We start from the raw sequence: 25,862 nt of genomic DNA on the forward strand, positions 1-25,862 counted from the left end.
GTATGAAAGCGGCTTTTGAAAGTAAAAATTGTATTTACTTTCTACTAATTGTATTGTAATATGTGATGTAATGTATTGAAAGTACAAAATCGTTGAAAACTTGCTTATTTATTTCATTTTTTATTGCGAGTCTTTTGTATTGTTTTCAAGCAAAGTTCATTTTTATTTTTTTTTATAATTTTATAATTGTGTTTTATACGTAAAAAAATTTAACTTATTATTAAAATTATTCAAAGACTTATAAAAATGAACTAATGAATAATAATTTTTTTGATTTATGATTTTTTTAGAGCATGATATTGCACAATATCTTCTCACAAGCACATGACTCTTCGGAATTTATTGCAGCTTCAGGGGTATTTATACATAACCCAGATAACTAAAGAATTTTAAACTCAATTCAATCTCCACAGACAAAGTCCTAGCAGATAAAGCAAGCACCTCAGACAGCGTCACTGCAGTCATAACTTCCACAGTCATAATCACCGCAGTCCCAATATCTACAGTCACAACCCCTACCAAGAAATTATTCTCGACGTGTTGGTCGGATGCCAAAGAAGTAGCTTTAACTTTGAAGATATTTGGTCTTATATATGATTTTTTGAAATAGAATTTTGTTAAATAGTCTGCTTACTTGCCAAGGTAAAAAAAAATCAAAGAGCCTAGTTGAATTGGCCCCATTTTTATTTTCTTTTTCGTACCTATTCAAGAAATTTTGATTTAAGCAATGCATAATGGAGCACTCAAATAATTCCTTATATTGGCGTGTCTATTTTCTCATCTTCTCATCTATTTTCTACTCGGGAATCGGGTGTTTCGTAAGGTTATTATTTTCATGAAAAATATGAATATTTCCGGGTAAGGTATTGAAAACAACTACATAAATATGTAGAGACTGGAAAATATAATTGATCTCCTGATAACAGAAATGCATTTCATATACAAGGCACATATTTTCAATATTCTTGATTCATCTCAGTCTCAGTTTAATCGCCAAGAGCTGTAGAACGTCTGGCGTTCGTGATTACATTTTTTAAAATTTATTAGTTCTGTGCCAATGAAATGCTGAATTTTACAAATGGAATAGTACTACTTCTAAGTGTAGTGAAACATCAAAGCGAATTTGATACAAAAGTTAAGTTCCCTGAGCTCACAGATGCAATAGGTCAAATTAAAACCGCCATGGGCGATTATTATGGAAACGCCAAACACAATGTAGATACGGCCATGCGTATAAATGAAAATGCTCGATCAATTTACCAGCAATCCGTTGCCCCTGTATTCGACTGGTGTGGGGAGGCCATTGAAAAGTTCAACACTATCCAGCCCCATATAAGGGAAAATCTTTCAAAAAAAGACAAGGACTTAATATGGCAGGTCACTGTAACAACGGTACATGACGGCCTAGAGAGAACTTCTCATTCACTGGAATTATTAAACGATGTTCAAAGTAAATCGTCTAAAGTCATGAACCTACTTTCAACAATTTTGCATGATACGTACGATGACTTTGGTCCAAGTGGCTATTATGGAAAAATGAAAAACGATGCGCAGAACAAAATCAATGACTTAGAGCACTCCTTACATGTACATGATGTATTATCATTTGTTCCCTTTGCGAATATTGTGAGTGGTATTATTGCGATGACTCAAAAATACGGCGAACAGATTAATGAGTTGAGAAATCAAAAATTTGATATTGAATCAAAATTGGATCGAATCATACCGAAAATTCAACATGCTAGCCAAGTAGCAAAAATGTGTGTTAATCCATATTTGGAGGAGGACAAAACAAACTTGGTTACACTTAGGGGCAAGGCTGGTGCTGTAGACAATGTAAGATATTTCAGAAAAAACAGAACAAATATTAAAAAAAATGAATTTTATATATATTATTGTTTTCAGAATAATCCACTCTTAACACTCGACAGCCCGACTATCCGAGCTATGTTTATGCCAGTCCTTCAGGAATTGATTACCCAATGCCACAAATATACCATATGGCATGGACTTCAACATTAGGTTTACGAGGAATCAGAGTTCCATATGAATTTTTAAATTTTTTTGATAAAATTACACATATTTCAATAAAAACATTTTTAAATATTACCTATTACTATATTTTTAACGGCTCACATGCATATATTTAAAATATTATAACCCTTGCAAGCCCCACCTAATGATTTTTATATAAACGTATATTCTGTCTGAGTTATATACATCTTTCCAGTCGCGAAATAATTATCAGTTCCCAAGTATGACCTCTCTGACCCTATTATGCCGTGGAAAATAATATAAAAACTGGCATGAACCCACAGATGAGATTAATATGGAATTATTTATGCTTTTCAAGTATATATGACTGATATTGCTACTTAATTCGTATCAGTCACAGTTTGATCCCCAAAACCGTCAGACCATTCGAAGCGTCTGACTGAAGCCCAACAATGGTTAATATTACCAATGGACTACTAATGCTACTAAGTTTTGTACAACACCAAAGTGAGTTCGACAGAAAAGTGAAATTTACTGAGCTCGACAATGCAATCGGCCAAATTGACATCTCTATGAAGGACTTCCCCGCGACACCCAACGACAAACTGAATGAGGCGCGCAGTTTAAATGAAGCTGCTCAATTAAGTTATCATCAATCCGTTAGTCCGCTAGTTGGGTGGTGTAACGTGGCCATCAACAATTTTGGTATTCTCATTCCCCACATCAAAGATGGAAGTCTTTCAAATCAGAACAAGGACTTCATATTCCTTTTAATTGACAATACGCTACACGAGGGTCTAGAAAAAACTGCTCAATCCATAGTCTTACTAAATGATGTTCAACGTAAATCGTCCAGAGTGGTCAACTTATTTTATAGCATTAAGCACGACGTGTACAACGATTATGGAAAACAAAAAGTAAATCTCGATGCACAAATGCAAGATTTGAAAGAGACCCAGAGTACATATAATACATTATCATACATTCCAATTGTTAATGTTTTCAGTTATATTGCTGATAAAGCTGGGCGCAATGAAGAGAAGAGACATCTATTGAGAGAAAACATATTAAATATTGAAAACAAACTTAAGCGTATCATAGAAAATATTATGGTCGCTACAGAAATATCAAAAACAGGCGTGAACCCAAATTTGGAAAGGGATGATACAAATTTAAGTAGCCTCAGGGGAAAAACTTATGGTGCGGACAATGTAAGTTATTTTAAAGGTTTTTCGTTCAAAAATAAAAATAATTCTAATTTTCAGACTAAAAATTTCTTGAAGCTCGACTTTCTACCACTTCGGACTCGTTATGCTGATATCCTACAGGAATTGACAAATCAGTGTCGTGATTATAATCTTTGGCATGAATCTCGAAATTAAGATGATAGGGTGTCGTCTGGAAGTAAACACTATTATGTTCAAACTGTACGATTATTGGCTTCGAGTTTCGCGAATAAAAATGTTTTTTTCATTGTTCTAAACGTTCACTTGGAACATGGAAAAACAAAACCATTTTTCACATCTATTCCTAAAATTCTTTTTCAGAAAGGTTGAATGAAATGGTATAAGCTTAAAAAGTAGGTAAATTGAAGAAAATCTTTACATTTAAGGGAATTCCTAAAAACACATATGCATATTTATATATGCATATATGAATTTCTTGGAAGCGAGTATATGATTAGAACTCAGACATTGATAAGCATTAAAAAGTCAGTTTAAAAAAATATTTTAGCTCCGTCCTGAGAAATCCCCTTATCTCAATCCAATCAATTTTTAGTTCAATGTATTAGATTTCAATTAGTGTGCAGCTTATCAAACTTTGAATATTAAAACTAAATGACATCAGGTCATTAAGAGAATGAATAGGCTGTAAAATATTTTAAAAGGATGGCTATTTATTAGGTCTACCACATTTAGTAATTTTTTATTCCCGTGTATTACTACTATTCGTAATACACGGGACGAGTAATCAATTATCGAGAATAAGAACTATTGTAAATTCGAACTGTGGAGATCGGAAGTCTTATCAGAAGCACACTTGCCGATTTAAAAAAAATATTCTGTTATATATACATTTATATTATGTCTATAAGCGCCCATAAAAATCGTCCATTAAAATCGGATTCTGAAGATTTCCCACTTAGAATTAATTTTTGAATCCGAGCCACGCATTATATTTTATTGTGGCATTGGGTAATCAATTCCTGGATGGGACGCATCATCAAAGCCTGGAGAGTCGCACTGTCCATTCTTAAAAGTGCGTTTTCCTAAAAATATTAATTAGCATAAATGTATAAAAATATAATTAATATATAAAAATATAAAGTAACTTACGTTGTCTACAGCACCAGCTTTGCCCCTTAGTGTAACCAAATTCGTTTTGTCTTCTTCCAAATAGGGATTCACCAAGGTTTTTGCTATTTGACTAGCACGTTCAATTTTTCGTATTATATTTTCAAACGTATGTTGAATATCCCATTTTTCAAATTTTAATACATTTAGCTTTACATCCTACTCTTTAAACATCTCAATAGTGATATATTGGCAATCGGAATATATTGCATTGTACATCGTTTAACATATCCAATGAATTTGAAGTTATTATTAGGCCATCGTTTATTGTAGTCACAGTGATATTCCATATATAATACTTTCCTTCTTTCGACATACTTTCATTTCTTAAATGGTGAAGTATGGTGTTAAATTTATCAATGGCCTCCCCGCACCAATTGAATACAGGTGCAACAGATTGGTGATAAGTTATACGTGCATATTCATTAAAAAACCTGGCCGAACCTACATAGTGTTTGGAGTTACCGAGATAATGCCCCATTTCGTTATCGATTTGATCTATTGCATCTTTAAGCTCAGGGAATTTAACTTTTATGTCAAATTCGCTTTGATGTTTCACGACTCTTAGAGGTAGAACTATTCCATTGGTGAATTTTAGCATTGTATAGTTTTGTTTGAAATTAATTTAATTAATTTAATTTTTTAATATTAGGATGAACAGCGTTTCAACGCCGTTGTCGTTTACTTCGTGACTGAATTGAATCACAGTATACACAGTATTCAGTATATTTAAAATAATGACAAACAACTTGATCAGCAAAAGAAATTCTTTTATTGTCTCAACTCAATTCAAGCTCCGCGGGTCACCGCAGTCACAACCACCGCAGTCCTAATATCTATAGTCACAACACCTACCAAGGAATTATTCACGACGTGTTGGTCGGATGCCAAAGAAGCATACTTATGTATGATTTTTATACCCTTGCAGAGGGTATTATAATTTTGGTCAAAAGTGTGCAACGCAGTGAAGGAGTCATCTCCGACCCTATAAAGTATATATATTCATGATCAGGATCACCTCCTGAGTCGATATAAGCATGTCCGTCTGTCCGTCTGTCCGTCGGTCCGTCTGTCCGTCTGTCTGTCGGTTTCTACGCAAACTAGTCTCTCAGTTTTAGAGCTATCGAGTTGAAACTTTGCACACATCCTTCTTTTTCTTGCAGGTAGTACATAAGTCGGAACGGCCGGGATCGGTCGACTATATCCTATAGCTGCCATATAACTGATTGATCGGAAATGCCATAACTTCGTTGTTTTTTAAGATAGAGACTTGGGACTTTCCACACATGTTATATTTGACCAACATATCTTATGTACAAAATTTCATAAGGATCGGCCAACTATATCCTATAGCTGTCATAAAACGATCGGAATTGGCATAACTTTGGTGTTTTTTAAGTTAGAAAGATGGGACTTGGTACAGATTCTATTTTGGACAAAATCATCTGATTTGCCAAATTTCATAAGGATCGGCCGACTATATACGATCTTCTATAAATGTAATAATATAAGATGCGTGGCGCCACCTAGCGGACTGCGACTGAACTGCAAGGGTATATCAACTTCGGCTCCGCCCGAAGTTAGCTTTCCTTTCTTGTTGAAATATAATTTTGTTGAATAGTCTGCTTACTTGCAGACTGCAATAGATTTCCGCCAAGTTAAAAAAATCAAAGATCCACGTTAAATTGGCCCATTGTTATTTTCTTTTTCGTACCTATTCAAGAAATTTTATTTTAGCAATGCATAATGGAGCACTCAAATAATTCCTTATATTGGCGTGTCATATCACCAATTTTTCCTTCGGAATCGGGTGTTTCGTAAGGTTATTATTTTCATGAAAAATATGAATTTTTCCCGGTAAGGTATTGAAAACAACTACAAACTGTAGAGACAGGAAAATATAATTGATCTCCTGATAACAGCAATGCATTTCGTAAACAATGAAAATATTTTCAATGTTCTTGATTGAACTGACAGTCTCAGTTTAATCGCCAAGAGCTGTAGAACGTCTGTCGTTCGTGAGAATCAATTTATTAATTAAATTTATCAATTCAGTGCCAATGAAATGCTGAATTTTACAAATGGAATAGTACTACTTCTAAGTGTAGTGAAACATCAAAGCGAATTTGATACAAAAGTTAAGTTCCCTGAGCTCAGAGATGCAATAGGTCAAATTAATACCGCCATGGGCGATTATAATGGAAACGCCAAACACAATGTAGATACGGCCATGCGTATAAATGAAAATGCTCGATCAATTTACCAGCAATCCGTTGCCCCTGTATTCGACTGGTGTGGGGAGGCCATTGAAAAGTTCAACACCGCACTTCCCCAAATAAGAAGTGAAAACCTTTCAACAGAAGACAAGGACCTCATATGGCAGGTCACTGTAACAACCGTAAATGACGGCCTAGAGAAAAGTTTTCATTCACTGGAATTATTAAACGATGTTCAAAATAATTCGTCCAATGTCATGAACCTACTTTCAACAATTTTGCATGATACGTACGATGACTTTGGTCCAAGTGGCTACTATGGCAAAATGAAAAACGATGCACAGAACAAAATCAATGACTTAGAGCAAACCTTAAAAAAACATCTTCAAATAGGATTTATTCCCTTTGGGAATATTGGGAGTGCCGTTATTGTTAAAGAATACGTCAAACAGATCAATGAGTGGAAAAATAAAAAATTGGATATTGAATCTAAATTCGATCGAATCATACCGAAAATTCAACATGCTAGCCAAGTAGCAAAAATGTGTGTTAATCCATATTTGGAAGAGGACAAAACAAACTTGGTTACACTTAGGGGCAAGGCTGGTGCTGTAGACAATGTAAGATATTTCCGAAAAAAACAATAAAAAATAAAAAAAAAATGAATTTTATATATATTATTGTTTTCAGAATAATCCACTCTTAACACTCGACAGCCCGACTATCCGAGCTATGTTTATGCCAGTCCTTCAGGAATTGATTACCCAATGCCACAAATATACCATATGGCATGGACTTCAACATTAGGTTTACGAGGAATCAGAGTTCCATATGAATTTTTAAATTTTTTTGATAAAATTACACATATTTCAATAAAAACATTTTTAAATATTACCTATTACTATATTTTTAACGGCTCACATGCATATATTTAAAATATTATAACCCTTGCAAGCCCCACCTAATGATTTTTATATAAACGTATATTCTGTCTGAGTTATATACATCTTTCCAGTCGCGAAATAATTATCAGTTCCCAAGTATGACCTCTCTGACCCTATTATGCCGTGGAAAATAATATAAAAACTGGCATGAACCCACAGATGAGATTAATATGGAATTATTTATGCTTTTCAAGTATATATGACTGATATTGCTACTTAATTCGTATCAGTCACAGTTTGATCCCCAAAACCGTCAGACCATTCGAAGCGTCTGACTGAAGCCCAACAATGGTTAATATTACCAATGGACTACTAATGCTACTAAGTTTTGTACAACACCAAAGTGAGTTCGACAGAAAAGTGAAATTTACTGAGCTCGACAATGCAATCGGCCAAATTGACATCTCTATGAAGGACTTCCCCGCGACACCCAACGACAAACTGAATGAGGCGCGCAGTTTAAATGAAGCTGCTCAATTAAGTTATCATCAATCCGTTAGTCCGCTAGTTGGGTGGTGTAACGTGGCCATCAACAATTTTGGTATTCTCATTCCCCACATCAAAGATGGAAGTCTTTCAAATCAGAACAAGGACTTCATATTCCTTTTAATTGACAATACGCTACACGAGGGTCTAGAAAAAACTGCTCAATCCATAGTCTTACTAAATGATGTTCAACGTAAATCGTCCAGAGTGGTCAACTTATTTTATAGCATTAAGCACGACGTGTACAACGATTATGGAAAACAAAAAGTAAATCTCGATGCACAAATGCAAGATTTGAAAGAGACCCAGAGTACATATAATACATTATCATACATTCCAATTGTTAATGTTTTCAGTTATATTGCTGATAAAGCTGGGCGCAATGAAGAGAAGAGACATCTATTGAGAGAAAACATATTAAATATTGAAAACAAACTTAAGCGTATCATAGAAAATATTATGGTCGCTACAGAAATATCAAAAACAGGCGTGAACCCAAATTTGGAAAGGGATGATACAAATTTAAGTAGCCTCAGGGGAAAAACTTATGGTGCGGACAATGTAAGTTATTTTAAAGGTTTTTCGTTCAAAAATAAAAATAATTCTAATTTTCAGACTAAAAATTTCTTGAAGCTCGACTTTCTACCACTTCGGACTCGTTATGCTGATATCCTACAGGAATTGACAAATCAGTGTCGTGATTATAATCTTTGGCATGAATCTCGAAATTAAGATGATAGGGTGTCGTCTGGAAGTAAACACTATTATGTTCAAACTGTACGATTATTGGCTTCGAGTTTCGCGAATAAAAATGTTTTTTTCATTGTTCTAAACGTTCACTTGGAACATGGAAAAACAAAACCATTTTTCACATCTATTCCTAAAATTCTTTTTCAGAAAGGTTGAATGAAATGGTATAAGCTTAAAAAGTAGGTAAATTGAAGAAAATCTTTACATTTAAGGGAATTCCTAAAAACACATATGCATATTTATATATGCATATATGAATTTCTTGGAAGCGAGTATATGATTAGAACTCAGACATTGATAAGCATTAAAAAGTCAGTTTAAAAAAATATTTTAGCTCCGTCCTGAGAAATCCCCTTATCTCAATCCAATCAATTTTTAGTTCAATGTATTAGATTTCAATTAGTGTGCAGCTTATCAAACTTTGAATATTAAAACTAAATGACATCAGGTCATTAAGAGAATGAATAGGCTGTAAAATATTTTACAAGGATGGCTATTTATTAGGTCTACCACATTTAGTAATTTTTTATTCCCGTGTATTACTACTATTCGTAATACACGGGACGAGTAATCAATTATCGAGAATAAGAACTATTGTAAATTCGAACTGTGGAGATCGGAAGTCTTATCAGAAGCACACTTGCCGATTTAAAAAAAATATTCTGTTATATATACATTTATATTATGTCTATAAGCGCCCATAAAAATCGTCCATTAAAATCGGATTCTGAAGATTTCCCACTTAGAATTAATTTTTGAATCCGAGCCACGCATTATATTTTATTGTGGCATTGGGTAATCAATTCCTGGATGGGACGCATCATCAAAGCCTGGAGAGTCGCACTGTCCATTCTTAAAAGTGCGTTTTCCTAAAAATATTAATTAGCATAAATGTATAAAAATATAATTAATATATAAAAATATAAAGTAACTTACGTTGTCTACAGCACCAGCTTTGCCCCTTAGTGTAACCAAATTCGTTTTGTCTTCTTCCAAATAGGGATTCACCAAGGTTTTTGCTATTTGACTAGCACGTTCAATTTTTCGTATTATATTTTCAAACGTATGTTGAATATCCCATTTTTCAAATTTTAATACATTTAGCTTTACATCCTACTCTTTAAACATCTCAATAGTGATATATTGGCAATCGGAATATATTGCATTGTACATCGTTTAACATATCCAATGAATTTGAAGTTATTATTAGGCCATCGTTTATTGTAGTCACAGTGATATTCCATATATAATACTTTCCTTATTTCGACATACTTTCATTTCTTAAATGGTGAAGTATGGTGTTAAATTTATCAATGGCCTCCCCGCACCAATTGAATACAGGTGCAACAGATTGGTGATAAGTTATACGTGCATATTCATTAAAAAACCTGGCCGAACCTACATAGTGTTTGGAGTTACCGAGATAATGCCCCATTTCGTTATCGATTTGATCTATTGCATCTTTAAGCTCAGGGAATTTAACTTTTATGTCAAATTCGCTTTGATGTTTCACGACTCTTAGAGGTAGAACTATTCCATTGGTGAATTTTAGCATTGTATAGTTTTGTTTGAAATTAATTTAATTAATTTAATTTTTTAATATTAGGATGAACAGCGTTTCAACGCCGTTGTCGTTTACTTCGTGACTGAATTGAATCACAGTATACACAGCATTCAGTATATTTAAAATAATGACAAACAACTTGATCAGCAAAAGAAATTCTTTTATTGTCTCAACTCAATTCAAGCTCCGCGGGTCACCGCAGTCACAACCACCGCAGTCCTAATATCTATAGTCACAACACCTACCAAGGAATTATTCACGACGTGTTGGTCGGATGCCAAAGAAGCATACTTATGTATGATTTTTATACCCTTGCAGAGGGTATTATAATTTTGGTCAAAAGTGTGCAACGCAGTGAAGGAGTCATCTCCGACCCTATAAAGTATATATATTCATGATCAGGATCACCTCCTGAGTCGATATAAGCATGTCCGTCTGTCCGTCGGTCCGTCTGTCCGTCTGTCTGTCGGTTTCTACGCAAACTAGTCTCTCAGTTTTAGAGCTATCGAGTTGAAACTTTGCACACATCCTTCTTTTTCTTGCAGGTAGTACATAAGTCGGAACGGCCGGGATCGGTCGACTATATCCTATAGCTGCCATATAACTGATTGATCGGAAATGCCATAACTTCGTTGTTTTTTAAGATAGAGACTTGGGACTTTCCACACATGTTATATTTGACCAACATATCTTATGTACAAAATTTCATAAGGATCGGCCAACTATATCCTATAGCTGTCATAAAACGATCGGAATTGGCATAACTTTGGTGTTTTTTAAGTTAGAAAGATGGGACTTGGTACAGATTCTATTTTGGACAAAATCATCTGATTTGCCAAATTTCATAAGGATCGGCCGACTATATACGATCTTCTATAAATGTAATAATATAAGATGCGTGGCGCCACCTAGCGGACTGCGACTGAACTGCAAGGGTATATCAACTTCGGCTCCGCCCGAAGTTAGCTTTCCTTTCTTGTTGAAATATAATTTTGTTGAATAGTCTGCTTACTTGCAGACTGCAATAGATTTCCGCCAAGTTAAAAAAATCAAAGATCCACGTTAAATTGGCCCATTGTTATTTTCTTTTTCGTACCTATTCAAGAAATTTTATTTTAGCAATGCATAATGGAGCACTCAAATAATTCCTTATATTGGCGTGTCATATCACCAATTTTTCCTTCGGAATCGGGTGTTTCGTAAGGTTATTATTTTCATGAAAAATATGAATTTTTCCCGGTAAGGTATTGAAAACAACTACAAACTGTAGAGACAGGAAAATATAATTGATCTCCTGATAACAGCAATGCATTTCGTAAACAATGCAAATATTTTCAATGTTCTTGATTGAACTGACAGTCTCAGTTTAATCGCCAAGAGCTGTAGAACGTCTGTCGTTCGTGAGAATCAATTTATTAATTAAATTTATCAATTCAGTGCCAATGAAATGCTGAATTTTACAAATGGAATAGTACTACTTCTAAGTGTAGTGAAACATCAAAGCGAATTTGATACAAAAGTTAAGTTCCCTGAGCTCAGAGATGCAATAGGTCAAATTAATACCGCCATGGGCGATTATAATGGAAACGCCAAACACAATGTAGATACGGCCATGCGTATAAATGAAAATGCTCGATCAATTTACCAGCAATCCGTTGCCCCTGTATTCGACTGGTGTGGGGAGGCCATTGAAAAGTTCAACACCGCACTTCCCCAAATAAGAAGTGAAAACCTTTCAACAGAAGACAAGGACCTCATATGGCAGGTCACTGTAACAACCGTAAATGACGGCCTAGAGAAAAGTTTTCATTCACTGGAATTATTAAACGATGTTCAAAATAATTCGTCCAATGTCATGAACCTACTTTCAACAATTTTGCATGATACGTACGATGACTTTGGTCCAAGTGGCTACTATGGCAAAATGAAAAACGATGCACAGAACAAAATCAATGACTTAGAGCAAACCTTAAAAAAACATCTTCAAATAGGATTTATTCCCTTTGGGAATATTGGGAGTGCCGTTATTGTTAAAGAATACGTCAAACAGATCAATGAGTGGAAAAATAAAAAATTGGATATTGAATCTAAATTCGATCGAATCATACCGAAAATTCAACATGCTAGCCAAGTAGCAAAAATGTGTGTTAATCCATATTTGGAAGAGGACAAAACAAACTTGGTTACACTTAGGGGCAAGGCTGGTGCTGTAGACAATGTAAGATATTTCCGAAAAAAACAATAAAAAATAAAAACAAGAAAGGAAAGCTAACTTCGGGCGGAGCCGAAGTTGATATACCCTTGCAGTTCAGTCGCAGTCCGCTAGATGGCGCCACGCGTCTTATATTATTAGATATATAGTGGATCGTATATAGTCGGCCGATCCTTATGAAATTTGGCAGATCAGATTGTTTTTCCCAAAATAGAATCTGTACCAAATCCCATCTTTCTAACATAAAAAACACCAAACTTATGCCAATTTCGATCGTTCTATGACAGCTATAGAATATAGTCGGCCGATCCTTATGAAATTTTGTACATACGATATTTTGGTCAAACATAACATGTGTGGAAAGTCCCAACCCTCTAACTTAAAAAACAACGAAGTTATGGCATTTCCGATCAATCAGTTATATGGCAGCTATAGGATATAGTCGACCGATCCCGGCCGTTCCGACTTATATACTACCTGCAAAGGAAAGAAGGATGTGTGCAAAGTTTCAACTCGATAGCTCCAAAACTGAGAGACTAGTTTGCGTAGAAACCGACAGACAGACAGACAGACAGACGGACAGACGGACAGACGGACAGACGGACAGACGGACATGCTCATATCGACTCAGGAGGTGATCCTGATCAAGAATATATATACTTTATAGGGTGGGAGATGTCTCCTTCACTGCGTTGCACACTTTTGACCAAAATTATAATACCCTCTGCAAGGGTATAAAAAAATGAATTTTATATATATTATTGTTTTCAGAATAATCCACTCTTAACACTCGACAGCCCGACTATCCGAGCTACGTTTATACCAGTCCTTCAGGACTTGATTACCCAATGCCATAAATATACCATATGGCATGGACTTCAACATTAGGTTTACGAAGCATTTACAATATCTCACTAATGTAAAAGATGCCAGAGTTCCATATGAATTTTTAAATTTTTTTTATAAAATTACACATATTTCAATAAAAATATTTAAGGCTCACTTGCATATATCTAGAATATTATAACCCTTGTAAGCCCCACCTAATGATTTTTATATAAAAGTATATTCTGTCTGAGTTATATATCTTTTCAGTCGCGAAACAATTATCAGTTCCCAAGTATGACCTTTCTGACCCTATTTAATGAGGCGCGCAGTTTAAATGAAGCTGCTCAATTAAGTTATCATCAATCCGTTAGTCCGCTAGTTGGGTGGTGTAACGTAGCCATAAAAAATTTTGATATTCCCCACATCAAAGATGAAAGTCTTTCAAATAAGAACAAGGACTTCATATTCCTTTTAATTGGCAATACGCTACACGAGGGTCTAGAAAAAACTGCCCAATCCATAGACTTACTAAATGATGTTCAACGTAAATCGTCCAGAGTGGTCAACTTATTTTATAGCATTAAGCACGACGTGTACAACGATTATGGAAAACAAAAAGCAAATCTCGATGCACAAATGCAAGATTTGAAAGAGACCCAGAGTACATATAATACATTATCATACATTCCAATTGTTAATGTTTTCAGTTATATTGCTGATAAAGCTGGGCGCAATGAAGAGAAGAGACATCTATTGAGAGAAAACATATTAAATATTGAAAACAAAATGAAGCGTATCATAGAAAATATTATGGTTGCTACAGAATTATCAGAAACAGGCGTGAACCCAAATTTTGAAAGTTATGATACAAATTTGAGAAGCCTTAGTGGAAAACTTGTGGTGCCGACAAAATAAGTAATTTATAAGAACTTTCGGTATAAAATAAAAATAATTCTAATTTTCAGACTAAAAATTTCTTGAAGCTCAACTTTCTAACTGATATCTTACAGGAATTAACAAATCAGTGTCGTGATTATAATCTTTGGCATGAAGCTCGAAATTAAGATGGTAGGGTGTCGTCTGGAAGTAAACACTAGTATGTTCGAACTGTACGATTATTGGCTTCGAGTTTCGCGAATAAAAATGTTTTTTATTTATTGGTCTACACATATACTTATCTATAGAACGTGGAAAAACAAAACTATTTTTCGCATCTATCCCTATAATTCTTTTTCAGAAAGGTTGAATGAAATGGTATAAGCTTAAAAAGTAGGTAAATTGAAGAAAATCTTTACATTTAAAGGAATTCCTAAAAACGCATATTTATATATGAATTTCTCTAGAACTTAGACATTGAAAGGCATTATACAGTCACCTCTGGCCTGAGAAATCCCCTTTTCTCAATCCGGTCAATTTTTCGTTCAATGTATTAGATTTTAAAGTAGTGTGCAGCTAATCAAACTTTGAATATTAAAATTAAATGACATCATGTCATTAAGAGAATGAATAGGCTGTAAAATATTTTACAAGGATGGTTATGTATTTAGTATTTTTTTATTCACTTTTTATTTTTTTTAAGGAAAATATCTTTCCTATCAGTATACCAGTAAAATCTACAGTATAAAATGGATTACACGGTGCGAGTAATCCATAATCAATATGGATTGATCCATTCCATTAAAATCGGATTCTGAAGATTTCCACTTACAGTACTTTCTTTCTTTTCATGTTTTGAAAAATTTTGAATTGATACGCATACTGCTCTTATCAAAATTAAGTCCATTTCTTAGAATTAATTTTTGAATCCGAGCCACGCATTATATTTGTGGCATTGGGTAATCAATTCCTGGATGGGACTCACCATTAAAGCCCGGAGAGTCGCACTGTCCATTCTTAAAAGTGGGTTTTCCTAAAAATATTAATTAGCATAAATGTATAAAAATATTTTTAATATATAAAAATATGAAGTAACTTACGTTGTCTACAGCACCAGCTTTGCCCCTTAGTGTAACCAAATTCGTTTTGTCTTCTTCCAAATAGGGATTCACCAAGGTTTTTGCTATTTGACTAGCACGTTCAATTTTTCGTATTATATTTTCAAACGTATGTTGAATATCCCATTTTTCAAATTTTAATACATTTAGCTTTACATCCTACTCTTTAAACATCTCAATAGTGATATATTGGCAATCGGAATATATTGCATTGTACATCGTTTAACATATCCAATGAATTTGAAGTTATTATTAGGCCATCGTTTATTGTAGTCACAGTGATATTCCATATATAATACTTTCCTTATTTCGACATACTTTCATTTCTTAAATGGTGAAGTATGGTGTTAAATTTATCAATGGCCTCCCCGCACCAATTGAATACAGGTGCAACAGATTGGTGATAAGTTATACGTGCATATTCATTAAAAAACCTGGCCGAACCTACATAGTGTTTGGAGTTACCGAGATAATGCCCCATTTCGTTATCGATTTGATCTATTGCATCTTTAAGCTCAGGGAATTTAACTTTTATGTCAAATTCGCTTTGATGTTTCACGACACTTAAAAGTAGAACTATTCCATTGGTGAAATTTAGCATTGTATAGTTTTGCTGTGGAACGTTTGAAATTAATTTTAACTTTAATATTAGGATGAGCAGCGTTTCAACGCCGTTGTCGTTTACTTTGTGACTGAATTGAATCACAGTATACAATTTAGTATACTTAAAATAATGACAAATAACTTGATCAGCAAAAGAAATTCTCTTATCAAGAGCTCAATGAGAAGTTGGCCTGATAAGGCAAGGCGTGTGTTTTTAGTATTTTCTTCTTTCAATTTAAACAAGCCAACAGTAGGTTTCGAAATAAATGATTTTTAAAAGTAGGCTTTGAAGAGTGAGTTTTTTTCCTATCCATATAAATAGCACAAGGCTGTCGATTTTTCTTAGTTCTAGTTTTTTGCTACAACGTTCAACATCTAATCATTACCTCATTACCAATTTTAATATTTTATTTATTACAAAAAAATTTTTTTTTATTTAAATCGTCTTTTATTTTATTTTATTTTTGTTAAGCTAAGGCAATTCTGAAGAGCTCTCGATCTAGAGTCTTCTGCATTGTCAAATAGGATTCATTTTTGTTTGTAGTTTTTCTTATTTAATTTTCTTATGATCTTATTCACATAAACATCTTTGTCTAATTCTTATTTTCTTATATAATTTATTTTGACTTATTTAAATTTTTTTTATCTGCAAAACCGTTGGATCTGATACTTATGTATATAATTCTTTCATTGGTGTGAACCTAGTACCACGAATTTGGATGCGACCTAGAGTCATCTGTATTGTCAAATAGGATTCTATGTGATTTTTTTTTAATTTTTCATTTATCTGATTTTATTTTACGAAGCAAACCTTTTGTAACTTTTTGCCATTAGTCTTTTATAACAATATATATATATTGAAATACATGTACCGTTCCTCATATTTTATTTTTTCAAAATCATTAATTTAAATAAAGAACCTCTGCTTATCTCTTTTTTTTCATTTGACTTTTATTTTTGCTTAGCTAGTTCTAATCTTAAACACTCGATTCTTCTGTCTTCTCGAATAGAATTGTTTGTTTTATTTTTTCTTTATTAGATTTTATTATCATACATTTTGTCTAATCCTTATTCTCCAATACAAAAAACTATTTTGAGTTATTTAAATTTTCTGGTTTATTATATGCAAGCGGTTACTTAAAATAAAAAACCATAGAAATATTATTTAATTGGGATGCACATCTTTGTCTCAAAAAGATGGACTTTGCTTCAATCTATTATTCGTTCATAAAAATATTTTAATTTTTAAATTTTTTAATATTTTTTAGTTTTACTATAACCACACTTTTAATTTGTAATTAATAGTAATATCGAAATTAATTATTACAGGGGTATAGTCAATTACTAAACTAATATCGAATAGAATAAAATTGGTGTTTATTATCTTCTTAATATTCGGCCCCCTTCATCAAATTTACGTATTCATATGTATCGTACGTATGTTTATATGTATCTATGAATAATGTATAAATGTTTGTATTTGCTTTTTCTGTAAAACTCTTTTCAGCGATTTTATTCACTAATATATAAACAGATTTGATTTATTTTGGAATATTTCTTTAATAAAAAGTACCACATTTTTTCTTTTAGTGCCTCTATTGGACGGATAGTCCTGTGCATTTCTGGTATACTTGTTTAAATTTCAAAAAGGCCGACTCTATAATCTAATCAAAGAATGTAGCCGCTTCCAATGCAACTATCTCCCAGAATCTTAGCACTTTTAGCCGGAAAAGTGCTACCGATTCGGTAAGCCTTGGAGAGTTTTGGTATCTGATGTGGAAAAAGTGAAAACATAAACACATTTAACACATAGAAATTTACAGGAAATGTGCAAAATTTCTGTGCGTATCTGGGAATGAAATCAGAAACTTTTGCCAACACATTGGCAGGCGTGAGAAATGTAACGCAATGTACAAAGTCCAGATATTGAACTACTTGAAATCGAATAATCTGCGCATGACATAATCTTTGGGCTTAAGATGCAAACGAGACGTGGCCTGGTTCTTAGTTGAATATATCTGGTTGATAACAAAAGGCCAGCAGTGAACAGGACATCCTACTTAACAGCAGAGAGCCGAGATTCAACTCTAGAAAAGGCAAACAAAAAGTCCTTAAGTTATGTTGGCTGGCAAATGTTGAGCGGAAAACAATGAGGCTCCTCTGGGAGGACGACTACAAAAGGTCCTCAAATTGAGATTCAGATTCGAAGCATTTATGCAAGACCCATCAAGTACACAGCGAAAAATGATGTTCATATTTGTGATAATGAAATAATGAAAAATTTATAATATTCGTTGAGTAAAATTATTGTCTATTTAACAAAAAAAACAACGCACAACCAATTTCTTTAAAAATATTTTATTGCCCTTATTTTTTTCCTCTGCAGGACATAACAATCAAAAATAAAATGGAAATGGAAGCAGCGACTTCATCACTTGTTTCCTCTTGCTCTCCTGTTGCATAAGGACTACAGTACTCGGGGGCATTCAACAGTTTTGAAATTGGAGATGTTGGCGGAGAATTTCGAATCGGATATCGGGTTAGCAGTCGTCGATCTCCGGCTAAATTTTTTGGAGGTGTGTCCCATTGTCTTGGCTGCGTTTCCGTGGTAGCCACGAAAATGAAACTTATCTGGATTTTAGTTCAAGGATTTGATTTTGCACGTGCAGTGCTGGGAACCTCAATTTCAAAATGGAAAGAAAAGCAAAAAAAACTGTTTGTCAAACCCGACAAAAGTTGTTCAACTTTCTGCCTGCAGAAGTCCTACCGACTTGAGCAATTTTTTTGTAAGGATATTTGAGCACTTTAATATTATGTTTGGGATTGTTCACATGATTTCTATAGATCAGATTGCTTATCGTCCCCTTGGATCCTGAGTCCTGTCTTCAGGCCCTGTTTCTGATTCAATTTGCTGGCCGTGTAATTATTGCGCTTTTACTAGCTGCTTGTCCTCTTTTTGGGTCTAATAGTTCACTTCCGGCCTCCGGGGTTTTGGGGTTCCATTTGCACTTCAATTTGACGTGATTTCGCTGAGTCGCTTCCTGTAGATCTTGTTCTCAGAACTCGACAAGGATATTCACGGACTTGTGTCTCTGCCTTCCCCTCTATCTGTTGTGCACTTTTGGTTTTGACATGCTTTTTGCTTTTATGAACTTTGCTATCTCGCTCCAGCGGATGTTGTCTTCAAAGGATATCATTTCCGCCTTTTCCTGGGTGCATTTGCATATTTAGAGCGCGAAAAAAAAACTTTAGAAAATTTGTCTTCTTGCCGCCAAAAACAGATAATTGATGGTTGTCATTTAAAGGTATTGAAATGTATTCGGTTACATTTTGGCAAAGAGTTAAGCGCGGTGCATATTTGATTTTATTATTTTTTTAAAGGAGTTGGGCACTAGGCTTAAAGGTGAAGCATGACTATATGATACCTGGAACCACTCACCAACGATATTTTTTATTATAATCATATGTTTTAAAATGGTAATTTAGTAAAATAATTAAAAAAAAATTTAATTTATCATTCGAAGCATACTAATTTTTCCAACACTTGTCTGAATAGAAACCAGAAAATAGTGGTCACACTCCACAATTACACATCTCAATAGATATGGGTAAAATTCAACCAAAATTTTCGGTGCACCAGATAGCGACAAGCCATAAAACTGGAACAAAACATTCACCTAATGATATTTCGGGTCTTTCCCACCAAAAGTCTGGCGCGATTCATAATGACCAAGAATTGAGGGATCGCGGAGAGTATAGGACGGGTAGGATCTCTCATCCTCATCCCTAGATTGCTGCTGAATGAAACGCATGCGTCGGCGGCAACTTTTGGGCCATAAAATCGAGCAAGGGAATTTTCCACCTCCCGGCATGCAAATGAAGTGAATTTCCCAAACATTTAACCCTTTTCCTTTCTTTCGTCCGAAATACCATTACGTGGATGGCGTCGACTGTATTTTATGACCCCCGACCCGATCGCAGCCATGTCTCGGGCCAATTCATAAAAATGCAACGAAAGTGGCAAAAAAATCGAAGCCACCAAACGGTGGCTACCTACATTCTTCCAGGACAAAAAGGTGCTAACTAGGCTGTCTAACAATAATCATTATCTCCTTTACCTGTATATGTACAACCCTTTCGCTTTCAGACCTGCTCAAACTTTGCTAAAAAGTCATATGCTTTCCTCCATTTTTCCAAGAACTTTTTTATTCATCATTTTTATTTTTTTATTAGCTAGCGACCTTGAATGGCCAGTGGGATGAAAGCGGGTTGCCTACCTATGTAGCTCAGGTATAAGCTGTATAGGCCTGCTGCTGACTGCTGTTTCAATTCTTGTGGTGGATTTAGCGCTAATCCGGGGGATTAGCAGATGGCCGGCGTTCCGATTTCATTAAGTACGGGAGCTATACGTAGACTGAATGAAAGGAAAAGGGGAAAATTTTACTACTATTTTTAACTGAACTGCTCCGACGGCAACTTCCTAAAGTCATATATTCTGTAGATCGTTTTATTACAATAAAAATATGAAAATGTGTTTTTTATTAATAGATATATTTTAAACAAATTTTTAAGAAGCATTAGACAGACCTCTATAAAGAAAATCTAAGCAACTTAATAAAAGGACTGTATTTTGTACAGCATACTAAAAATATTATTTAAATGTCTTGAGTAAGTTAGTCAAATGTACATTTTTATGGTTACTTATACTATATGAAGATGCCTATATGAAGATATAGACCATTTCGAATTTTTTTAAATTTCAGATTCAGAAGAATTTGCGGGCCAAGAACTTATAGTAGTGCAAAGTTTGGAGTCGACAGCTTTCAGACTCAGAAGATGATCCCTCTCATGAATGGTCGGACTTTATGGAGTACGGCCCTAAATACATCAGCCAACTTTATAGGGTCACATATGTTTTCTTCATTGCGTTATAACATTTAGCTAAAAACAATATAAAAATGTATAAAAAAGTGAAGAACTGTATAAAAGAATAAAGAACTACATTTCCTAAATATAAAAGATTTAAAAAATTAGAAATTGGTGGAATTTATACAAAAAATTCGTAAAACATTAAATTATTTTGAAATATGAAAAACCCTTTTATTTAAATAGATATTTTTAAACTTACTAACTTAGTCTGTGAAACGATCGTGGGAAGCTTTACCGAATACCGATTCTGCTTATAAATATTCATGAGTTCCCACAATTAAGCCGACTCCCGGAACTGGTCAAGCGAATATTGACCAAAAAGTGAAACGTCATCGTCATCTGGTTTAGTAGAGCATCCTCCTCCCGGGAACTTTGGCTAATGATCTTCACATAGCATCGCACGCAAACGCATTCCCATGCAGTCCACCTGAGTTCCAATTAAGAGTGGGTGAAGCCACCCTCAAAAACCTTACAATTTTATAAACAAAGTGACAGCATCATCATCGAAAAGCCGTCGGGGGTTGATTAGTCCAATTAGAATGAGGACTACAACCCCCGAGATGTGTTGATATCATGTCAAGCATTTTATTGATCAAGTTACGCATCCGAAATACGAATCGAAATATAATTGCGCCCTTCAAGTGTCTATCATATATCAAATGAATTGCATTTGCATCTCCCTGCTGTGATGAATACGTTTCCATAGTCGGACTGTTCCCACGTTTGAGTGTGAGTTTTAGGAGGTCGTCGAGGATCAGGATCGTATGTCCTTAGGCGTTTGGTGCGTAATCGCACCAGACTTGCGGGATCTTGCTTAACATTTATTAAGTACTCTTGGGATATTAAGTACTCTCAATGTGCAATGTCTGTTTCGTTGGAATCTCTGATCCTCGATCCTCCAAAGAGAGGAAAGCTTGATCAGCTTGCCTTTTCCAGGCAGGGAGTGTTCGGCGATTTGTAATCTGCTTAAGCGGCACGCGATTAGTCTCAGGCCATCGAGGATTCGGTGGGTCCTTCGAGAGGGAGAGAGTGATTAGGGGCGCTGGCCACTTGAGTCCGATGCCAAGCCGAGCTCAGCAGAATCAGCCAAAGGCTTTCAAAAGGCAACCCCTAAGCTGGATTAGGCGGGGAGTAGTTGCAGCGACTAGATCTATCCAAAGCGCTCCAAATATTCTTTAGATATCTGGTTATAATAAAAAATATTTTTTAAAGCCAATCATCCGATCAGATGATCATCAAATTTACCTATAAAATGTATTTGAAACTCCTTTCTGTAGTTTATTTTTAGAGATATAAAATATCTAAATAATCATATAAATAAAAACGTACAATACAGTGTATTAAATTTGTTAAAGACCTAATTTATGAATAAAACCATATTATTCGAAGCTCGAAATCGGTGTAAAAAGAGTTTTAATTATTGTCAGAAGATTAATTGTTAAGATTTAACGCTAAAATCTAAATGGACCAATGATCCTCAAACAACAAAAAAACCAACAAATAATTTTTTTTGTACGAAGAATAGTTTAATAATTAGAAAATAACAGAGAACAATACAAAAAAAAAGTAAAAAAAGATATTAAACTTTATAATATTCCTCAGAGAATATTACTGGACGGAAATATACATACAGATTCTGGTTTAAGGGTTATCGATGATTAGGAAATTAAATTCTTACTATAAAAATAGGACTTAAAACAAGGTAGTAGGCATTTAGATGCTTTTTTAGCCAAATAATTGAATTTAAATGATACAACAATTAAGGAATTTTAAAAATATTGCATAAACAAAAGTATATATTTTGATATCTATCAAACACGCATTTGATTGCATCATAAAAACCTAATTATTGAATGGAAAACAATCAATAGTGCGTATTCAACCCCTCCAGTTAGTCCTTGCCACTCCAACAAGGACTCGCGTGTGTGGAAAAACTAGAAGCGAACCCACAGGTACTTCACACAAATCACAAAGCGGCAATAATGGCAGCGCCATAAACCCCGGCCGGCCATGGAAGAATACGTTAAGGATAACAATGAATGTCCTCTTGGCTGTCTCTTCATTAACAACTGTCGCAAAGGGAGAGAGCAGTTCTCTTCTCGAGAGTAGCTGAGAGGGTGGAAGGGTGGTGTAAAGAAGGGAGACACTGAGCTCGCAGGTAGAGAGTCCTGCGGAAAAGGACCATAAAATCCCAAATAAAATTGGGAATTGAGAATGAGCGACGGCTGCTGTGCTCAATGAATTTTCGCAATGGCAGCCTGCCAGGATCGAAGGATTCTCCCGGGGCGAGAGCGCAAGGGAGACAGGACGAGCGTTAGAAGCAACCCTTACCTGATTTCCAACCAATGAGCGTCGAGTTTCGCTACCTAAGGGTGATCGCTGGATGGATGAATGGATTTGGGCCTCGAGGACTATTAAAACAGCCGGAGTCTTGAGAGCAGACAACACAAACCATTCTGATCTCAGCGTGTTCACATCCTCAATCGTGGCAAGCCGGGATATAACAGCTAAAGCTGAAATCTAAAAGCAAGACTCAAAACGAATACAACGCCTAATCGCAAAACAAGTTAACCGAGTGCCAAGTGCCGAAACGTGAAAATAATTTCTGTGAAAAATTTTTAAAAAATCGTCAAAATTACGCCCCACATCAGTATGCAGTCGTCGGAAGGATCGCCAGATATGATGGATCAGAAATACAACAGCGTGCGCTTGTCGCCAGCGGCTTCAAGTAAGTATAGTTTTCAAAACAAACAAAAAAAATATAAAATGAATCAAAGCCAAATTTTGTAAAATTTGTCTTTAAAATGTAACAACTTTACTAATCAAACCTTCTTTATTTTTACCATTTTAGGTCGCATTCTATACCATGTGCCTTGCAAAGTTTGCCGGGATCACAGCTCTGGCAAACACTATGGCATTTATGCCTGTGATGGATGTGCTGGATTCTTTAAGCGCAGCATTCGCCGTTCTCGGCAATATGTCTGCAAGTCCCAAAAGCAAGGGCTCTGTGTGGTGGACAAGACCCACAGGAATCAGTGCCGTGCGTGCCGCCTAAGGAAGTGCTTTGAGGTCGGCATGAACAAGGATGCAGTCCAGCATGAGCGCGGACCCAGGAACTCTACACTTCGTCGCCACATGGCCATGTACAAGGATGCCATGATGGGTGCTGGTGAAATGCCGCAGATCCCAGCAGAAATCTTGATGAACACCGCTGCCTTGACCGGATTTCCTGGAGTGCCAATGCCCATTCCTGGCTTGCCACAGCGTCCGCCACCACCGCCGCCGCATCACCATCATGCCGCCTTCCAACCCCCACCGCCCACTGCCGCTGCCGTCTTGGATTTGTCCGTGCCACGAGTGCCCCACCATCCGGTGCACCAGGGTCATCACCATGCCTTCTTCTCGCCCACTGCTGCCTACATGAACGCCTTGGCCACCCGGGCACTGCCGCCTACTCCGCCCCTGATGGCCGCCGAACACATCAAGGAAACCGCCGCCGAGCATCTCTTCAAGAACGTCAACTGGATCAAAAGTGTCCGCGCCTTCACGGAACTGCCCATGCCCGATCAGCTTATGCTGCTGGAAGAGTCCTGGAAGGAGTTCTTTATCCTGGCCATGGCCCAGTACCTCATGCCCATGAACTTTGCGCAACTGCTGTTCGTCTATGAGTCGGAGAATGCCAACCGAGAGATCATGGGCATGGTGACCCGTGAGGTCCATGCCTTCCAGGATGTCCTGAATCAGCTCTGCCACCTGAACATCGATAGCACCGAGTACGAATGCCTGAGGGCTATCTCGCTCTTCCGCAAATCGCCGCCGGCAGCCAGCTCCACCGAGGATTTGGCCAACAGCTCTATTTTAACAGGAAGTGGTAGCCCCAATTCTTCGGCTTCCGCAGAGTCAAAGGGTTTGCTGGAGTCTGGAAAGGTAGCCGCCATGCACAACGATGCCAGGAGTGCCTTGCACAATTACATCCAACGTACTCATCCAGCGCAGCCACTGCGATTCCAAACCCTTTTGGGAGTGGTTCAGCTGATGCACAAGGTCTCCAGTTTCACCATCGAGGAGCTGTTCTTCCGCAAAACCATTGGGGATATAACCATTGTGCGCCTCATCTCCGATATGTACAGCCAGCGCAAGATCTAAAATGTAACCTTCAATATCCTTGAACTCCGTGCACTCGAAGTGCCTTCCTAGTGCTGGGAACTGTGATAATCTCGGGAGCGCTTTGGACTAAATATATATAAATATATATATATCAATCAATTATTCAGTGAAGGAGTCAAGCCTTGCAAAAAACAAAAGAACACAAAAATGCCAACACCTCAATTACCTTAAACCTCGTAATTAAACTAATCATAGTTCTTTAGTCTTAAACCTTCCACGAAGTGTTTCAAATTGCATTCGTCTAAAGTTTCAACTTTGCCTGTTAAATACGTCAATCGTAGCCTAGTTTATGTACAGTTAAAAACAATTAATTCTTAGTACATATCACCATATATTAAGCAATGAAAAACTATTAACAAAATAAACCTAAAGGTTTTCGAAATGAAAATTTTAAACATTTTTATTCTGGGGTGAAGGGGGTAACTTCTTTTTCAGCTTGGCCTTCTTTGGTTTCAGGATTTTGCTAAAGCTTTCAGCTATTCGCTCATGTTTATAAACTAAAATAGCTGATTGAAAGCTTTTCAAATATTTAATTTTATAACAAAGAATCATCGAATTACTCCAGCTTTTAACAGTTTATATTCTATATAATAGATTCCCCTTCTTCTTTTGATCCTTATTTGCTTTATTTGCTCTTACACTAACCATTTTTTTTTGGAAAAACATTTAATGAAAAAATTGTTTTCTTTTAATTTATTGTCTCAATGCTTTTGATTATTTATTCAACGTCTAATGCGTTTGTAATAACCTCTTCCCATCGAAAAGTGTTACGACAAACACAGATTCAAGAGATTATACGCAGCATTATAATATTGTCATT

General features: G+C 35.6%; 4 protein-coding genes across 12 annotated transcripts; all 4 read left to right on the forward strand.

Annotated features, from left to right (window-relative positions):
* The first annotated feature begins 966 nt into the window (after window positions 1-966).
* LOC26514505 lies at window positions 967-3,511 on the forward strand. 4 transcript variants are annotated; one of them, XR_006506923.1, is made up of 4 exons: window positions 967-1,836; window positions 1,906-2,502; window positions 2,574-3,206; window positions 3,261-3,511. XR_006506923.1 is itself a non-coding variant. In XM_044714260.1 (3 exons), the coding sequence occupies exons 2-3, from the start codon at window positions 2,448-2,450 to the stop codon at window positions 3,375-3,377; spliced, it is 876 nt and encodes a 291-aa protein (XP_044570195.1). In that variant the 5' UTR covers window positions 1,694-1,836; window positions 1,906-2,447; the 3' UTR covers window positions 3,378-3,511. The 4 variants fall into 4 exon arrangements, 1 of the variants encoding a protein (XP_044570195.1); XR_006506924.1 differs by having other exon boundaries at window positions 971-1,836; window positions 3,002-3,206; XR_006506922.1 differs by having other exon boundaries at window positions 971-1,836; window positions 1,906-3,206.
* A 2,817-nt stretch (window positions 3,512-6,328) lies between these two features.
* Window positions 6,329-8,861, forward strand: LOC26515228. Of its 3 annotated transcripts, none has more exons than XM_044714262.1 (4): window positions 6,329-7,185; window positions 7,256-7,852; window positions 7,924-8,556; window positions 8,611-8,861. In XM_044714262.1, exons 1-2 carry the CDS (start codon window positions 6,415-6,417, stop codon window positions 7,370-7,372), a joined length of 888 nt encoding a protein of 295 aa, XP_044570197.1. In that variant the 5' UTR covers window positions 6,329-6,414; the 3' UTR covers window positions 7,373-7,852; window positions 7,924-8,556; window positions 8,611-8,861. The 3 variants fall into 3 exon arrangements, with proteins under 3 accessions (XP_044570197.1, XP_044570198.1, XP_014760941.2); XM_044714263.1 differs by having other exon boundaries at window positions 8,352-8,556; XM_014905455.3 differs by having other exon boundaries at window positions 7,256-8,556.
* Window positions 8,862-11,660: 2,799 nt separating this feature from the next.
* On the forward strand, window positions 11,661-18,321 carry LOC26513977. Of its 4 annotated transcripts, XR_006506925.1 has the most exons (3): window positions 11,661-12,527; window positions 17,537-17,712; window positions 17,770-18,251. XR_006506925.1 is itself a non-coding variant. In XM_044714264.1 (2 exons), the coding sequence occupies exons 1-2, from the start codon at window positions 11,757-11,759 to the stop codon at window positions 17,612-17,614; spliced, it is 849 nt and encodes a 282-aa protein (XP_044570199.1). In that variant the 5' UTR covers window positions 11,661-11,756; the 3' UTR covers window positions 17,615-18,254. The 4 variants fall into 4 exon arrangements, 2 of the variants coding, with proteins under 2 accessions (XP_044570199.1, XP_014760897.1); XM_044714264.1 differs by having other exon boundaries at window positions 17,537-18,254; XM_014905411.3 differs by lacking the exons at window positions 17,537-17,712; window positions 17,770-18,251 and adding an exon at window positions 13,293-13,477 and having other exon boundaries at window positions 11,665-12,527.
* A 4,966-nt stretch (window positions 18,322-23,287) lies between these two features.
* On the forward strand, window positions 23,288-25,430 carry LOC6505576 (protein tailless). The gene is made up of 2 exons (XM_001964634.3): window positions 23,288-23,603; window positions 23,727-25,430. The coding sequence occupies exons 1-2, from the start codon at window positions 23,528-23,530 to the stop codon at window positions 25,019-25,021; spliced, it is 1,371 nt and encodes a 456-aa protein (XP_001964670.1). The 5' UTR covers window positions 23,288-23,527; the 3' UTR covers window positions 25,022-25,430.
* The last annotated feature ends 432 nt before the right edge of the window (window positions 25,431-25,862 follow it).

Source organism: Drosophila ananassae, chromosome 2L (genome assembly GCF_017639315.1).
Source record: "Drosophila ananassae strain 14024-0371.13 chromosome 2L, ASM1763931v2, whole genome shotgun sequence".
Lineage (NCBI taxonomy): Eukaryota > Metazoa > Arthropoda > Insecta > Diptera > Drosophilidae > Drosophila > Drosophila ananassae.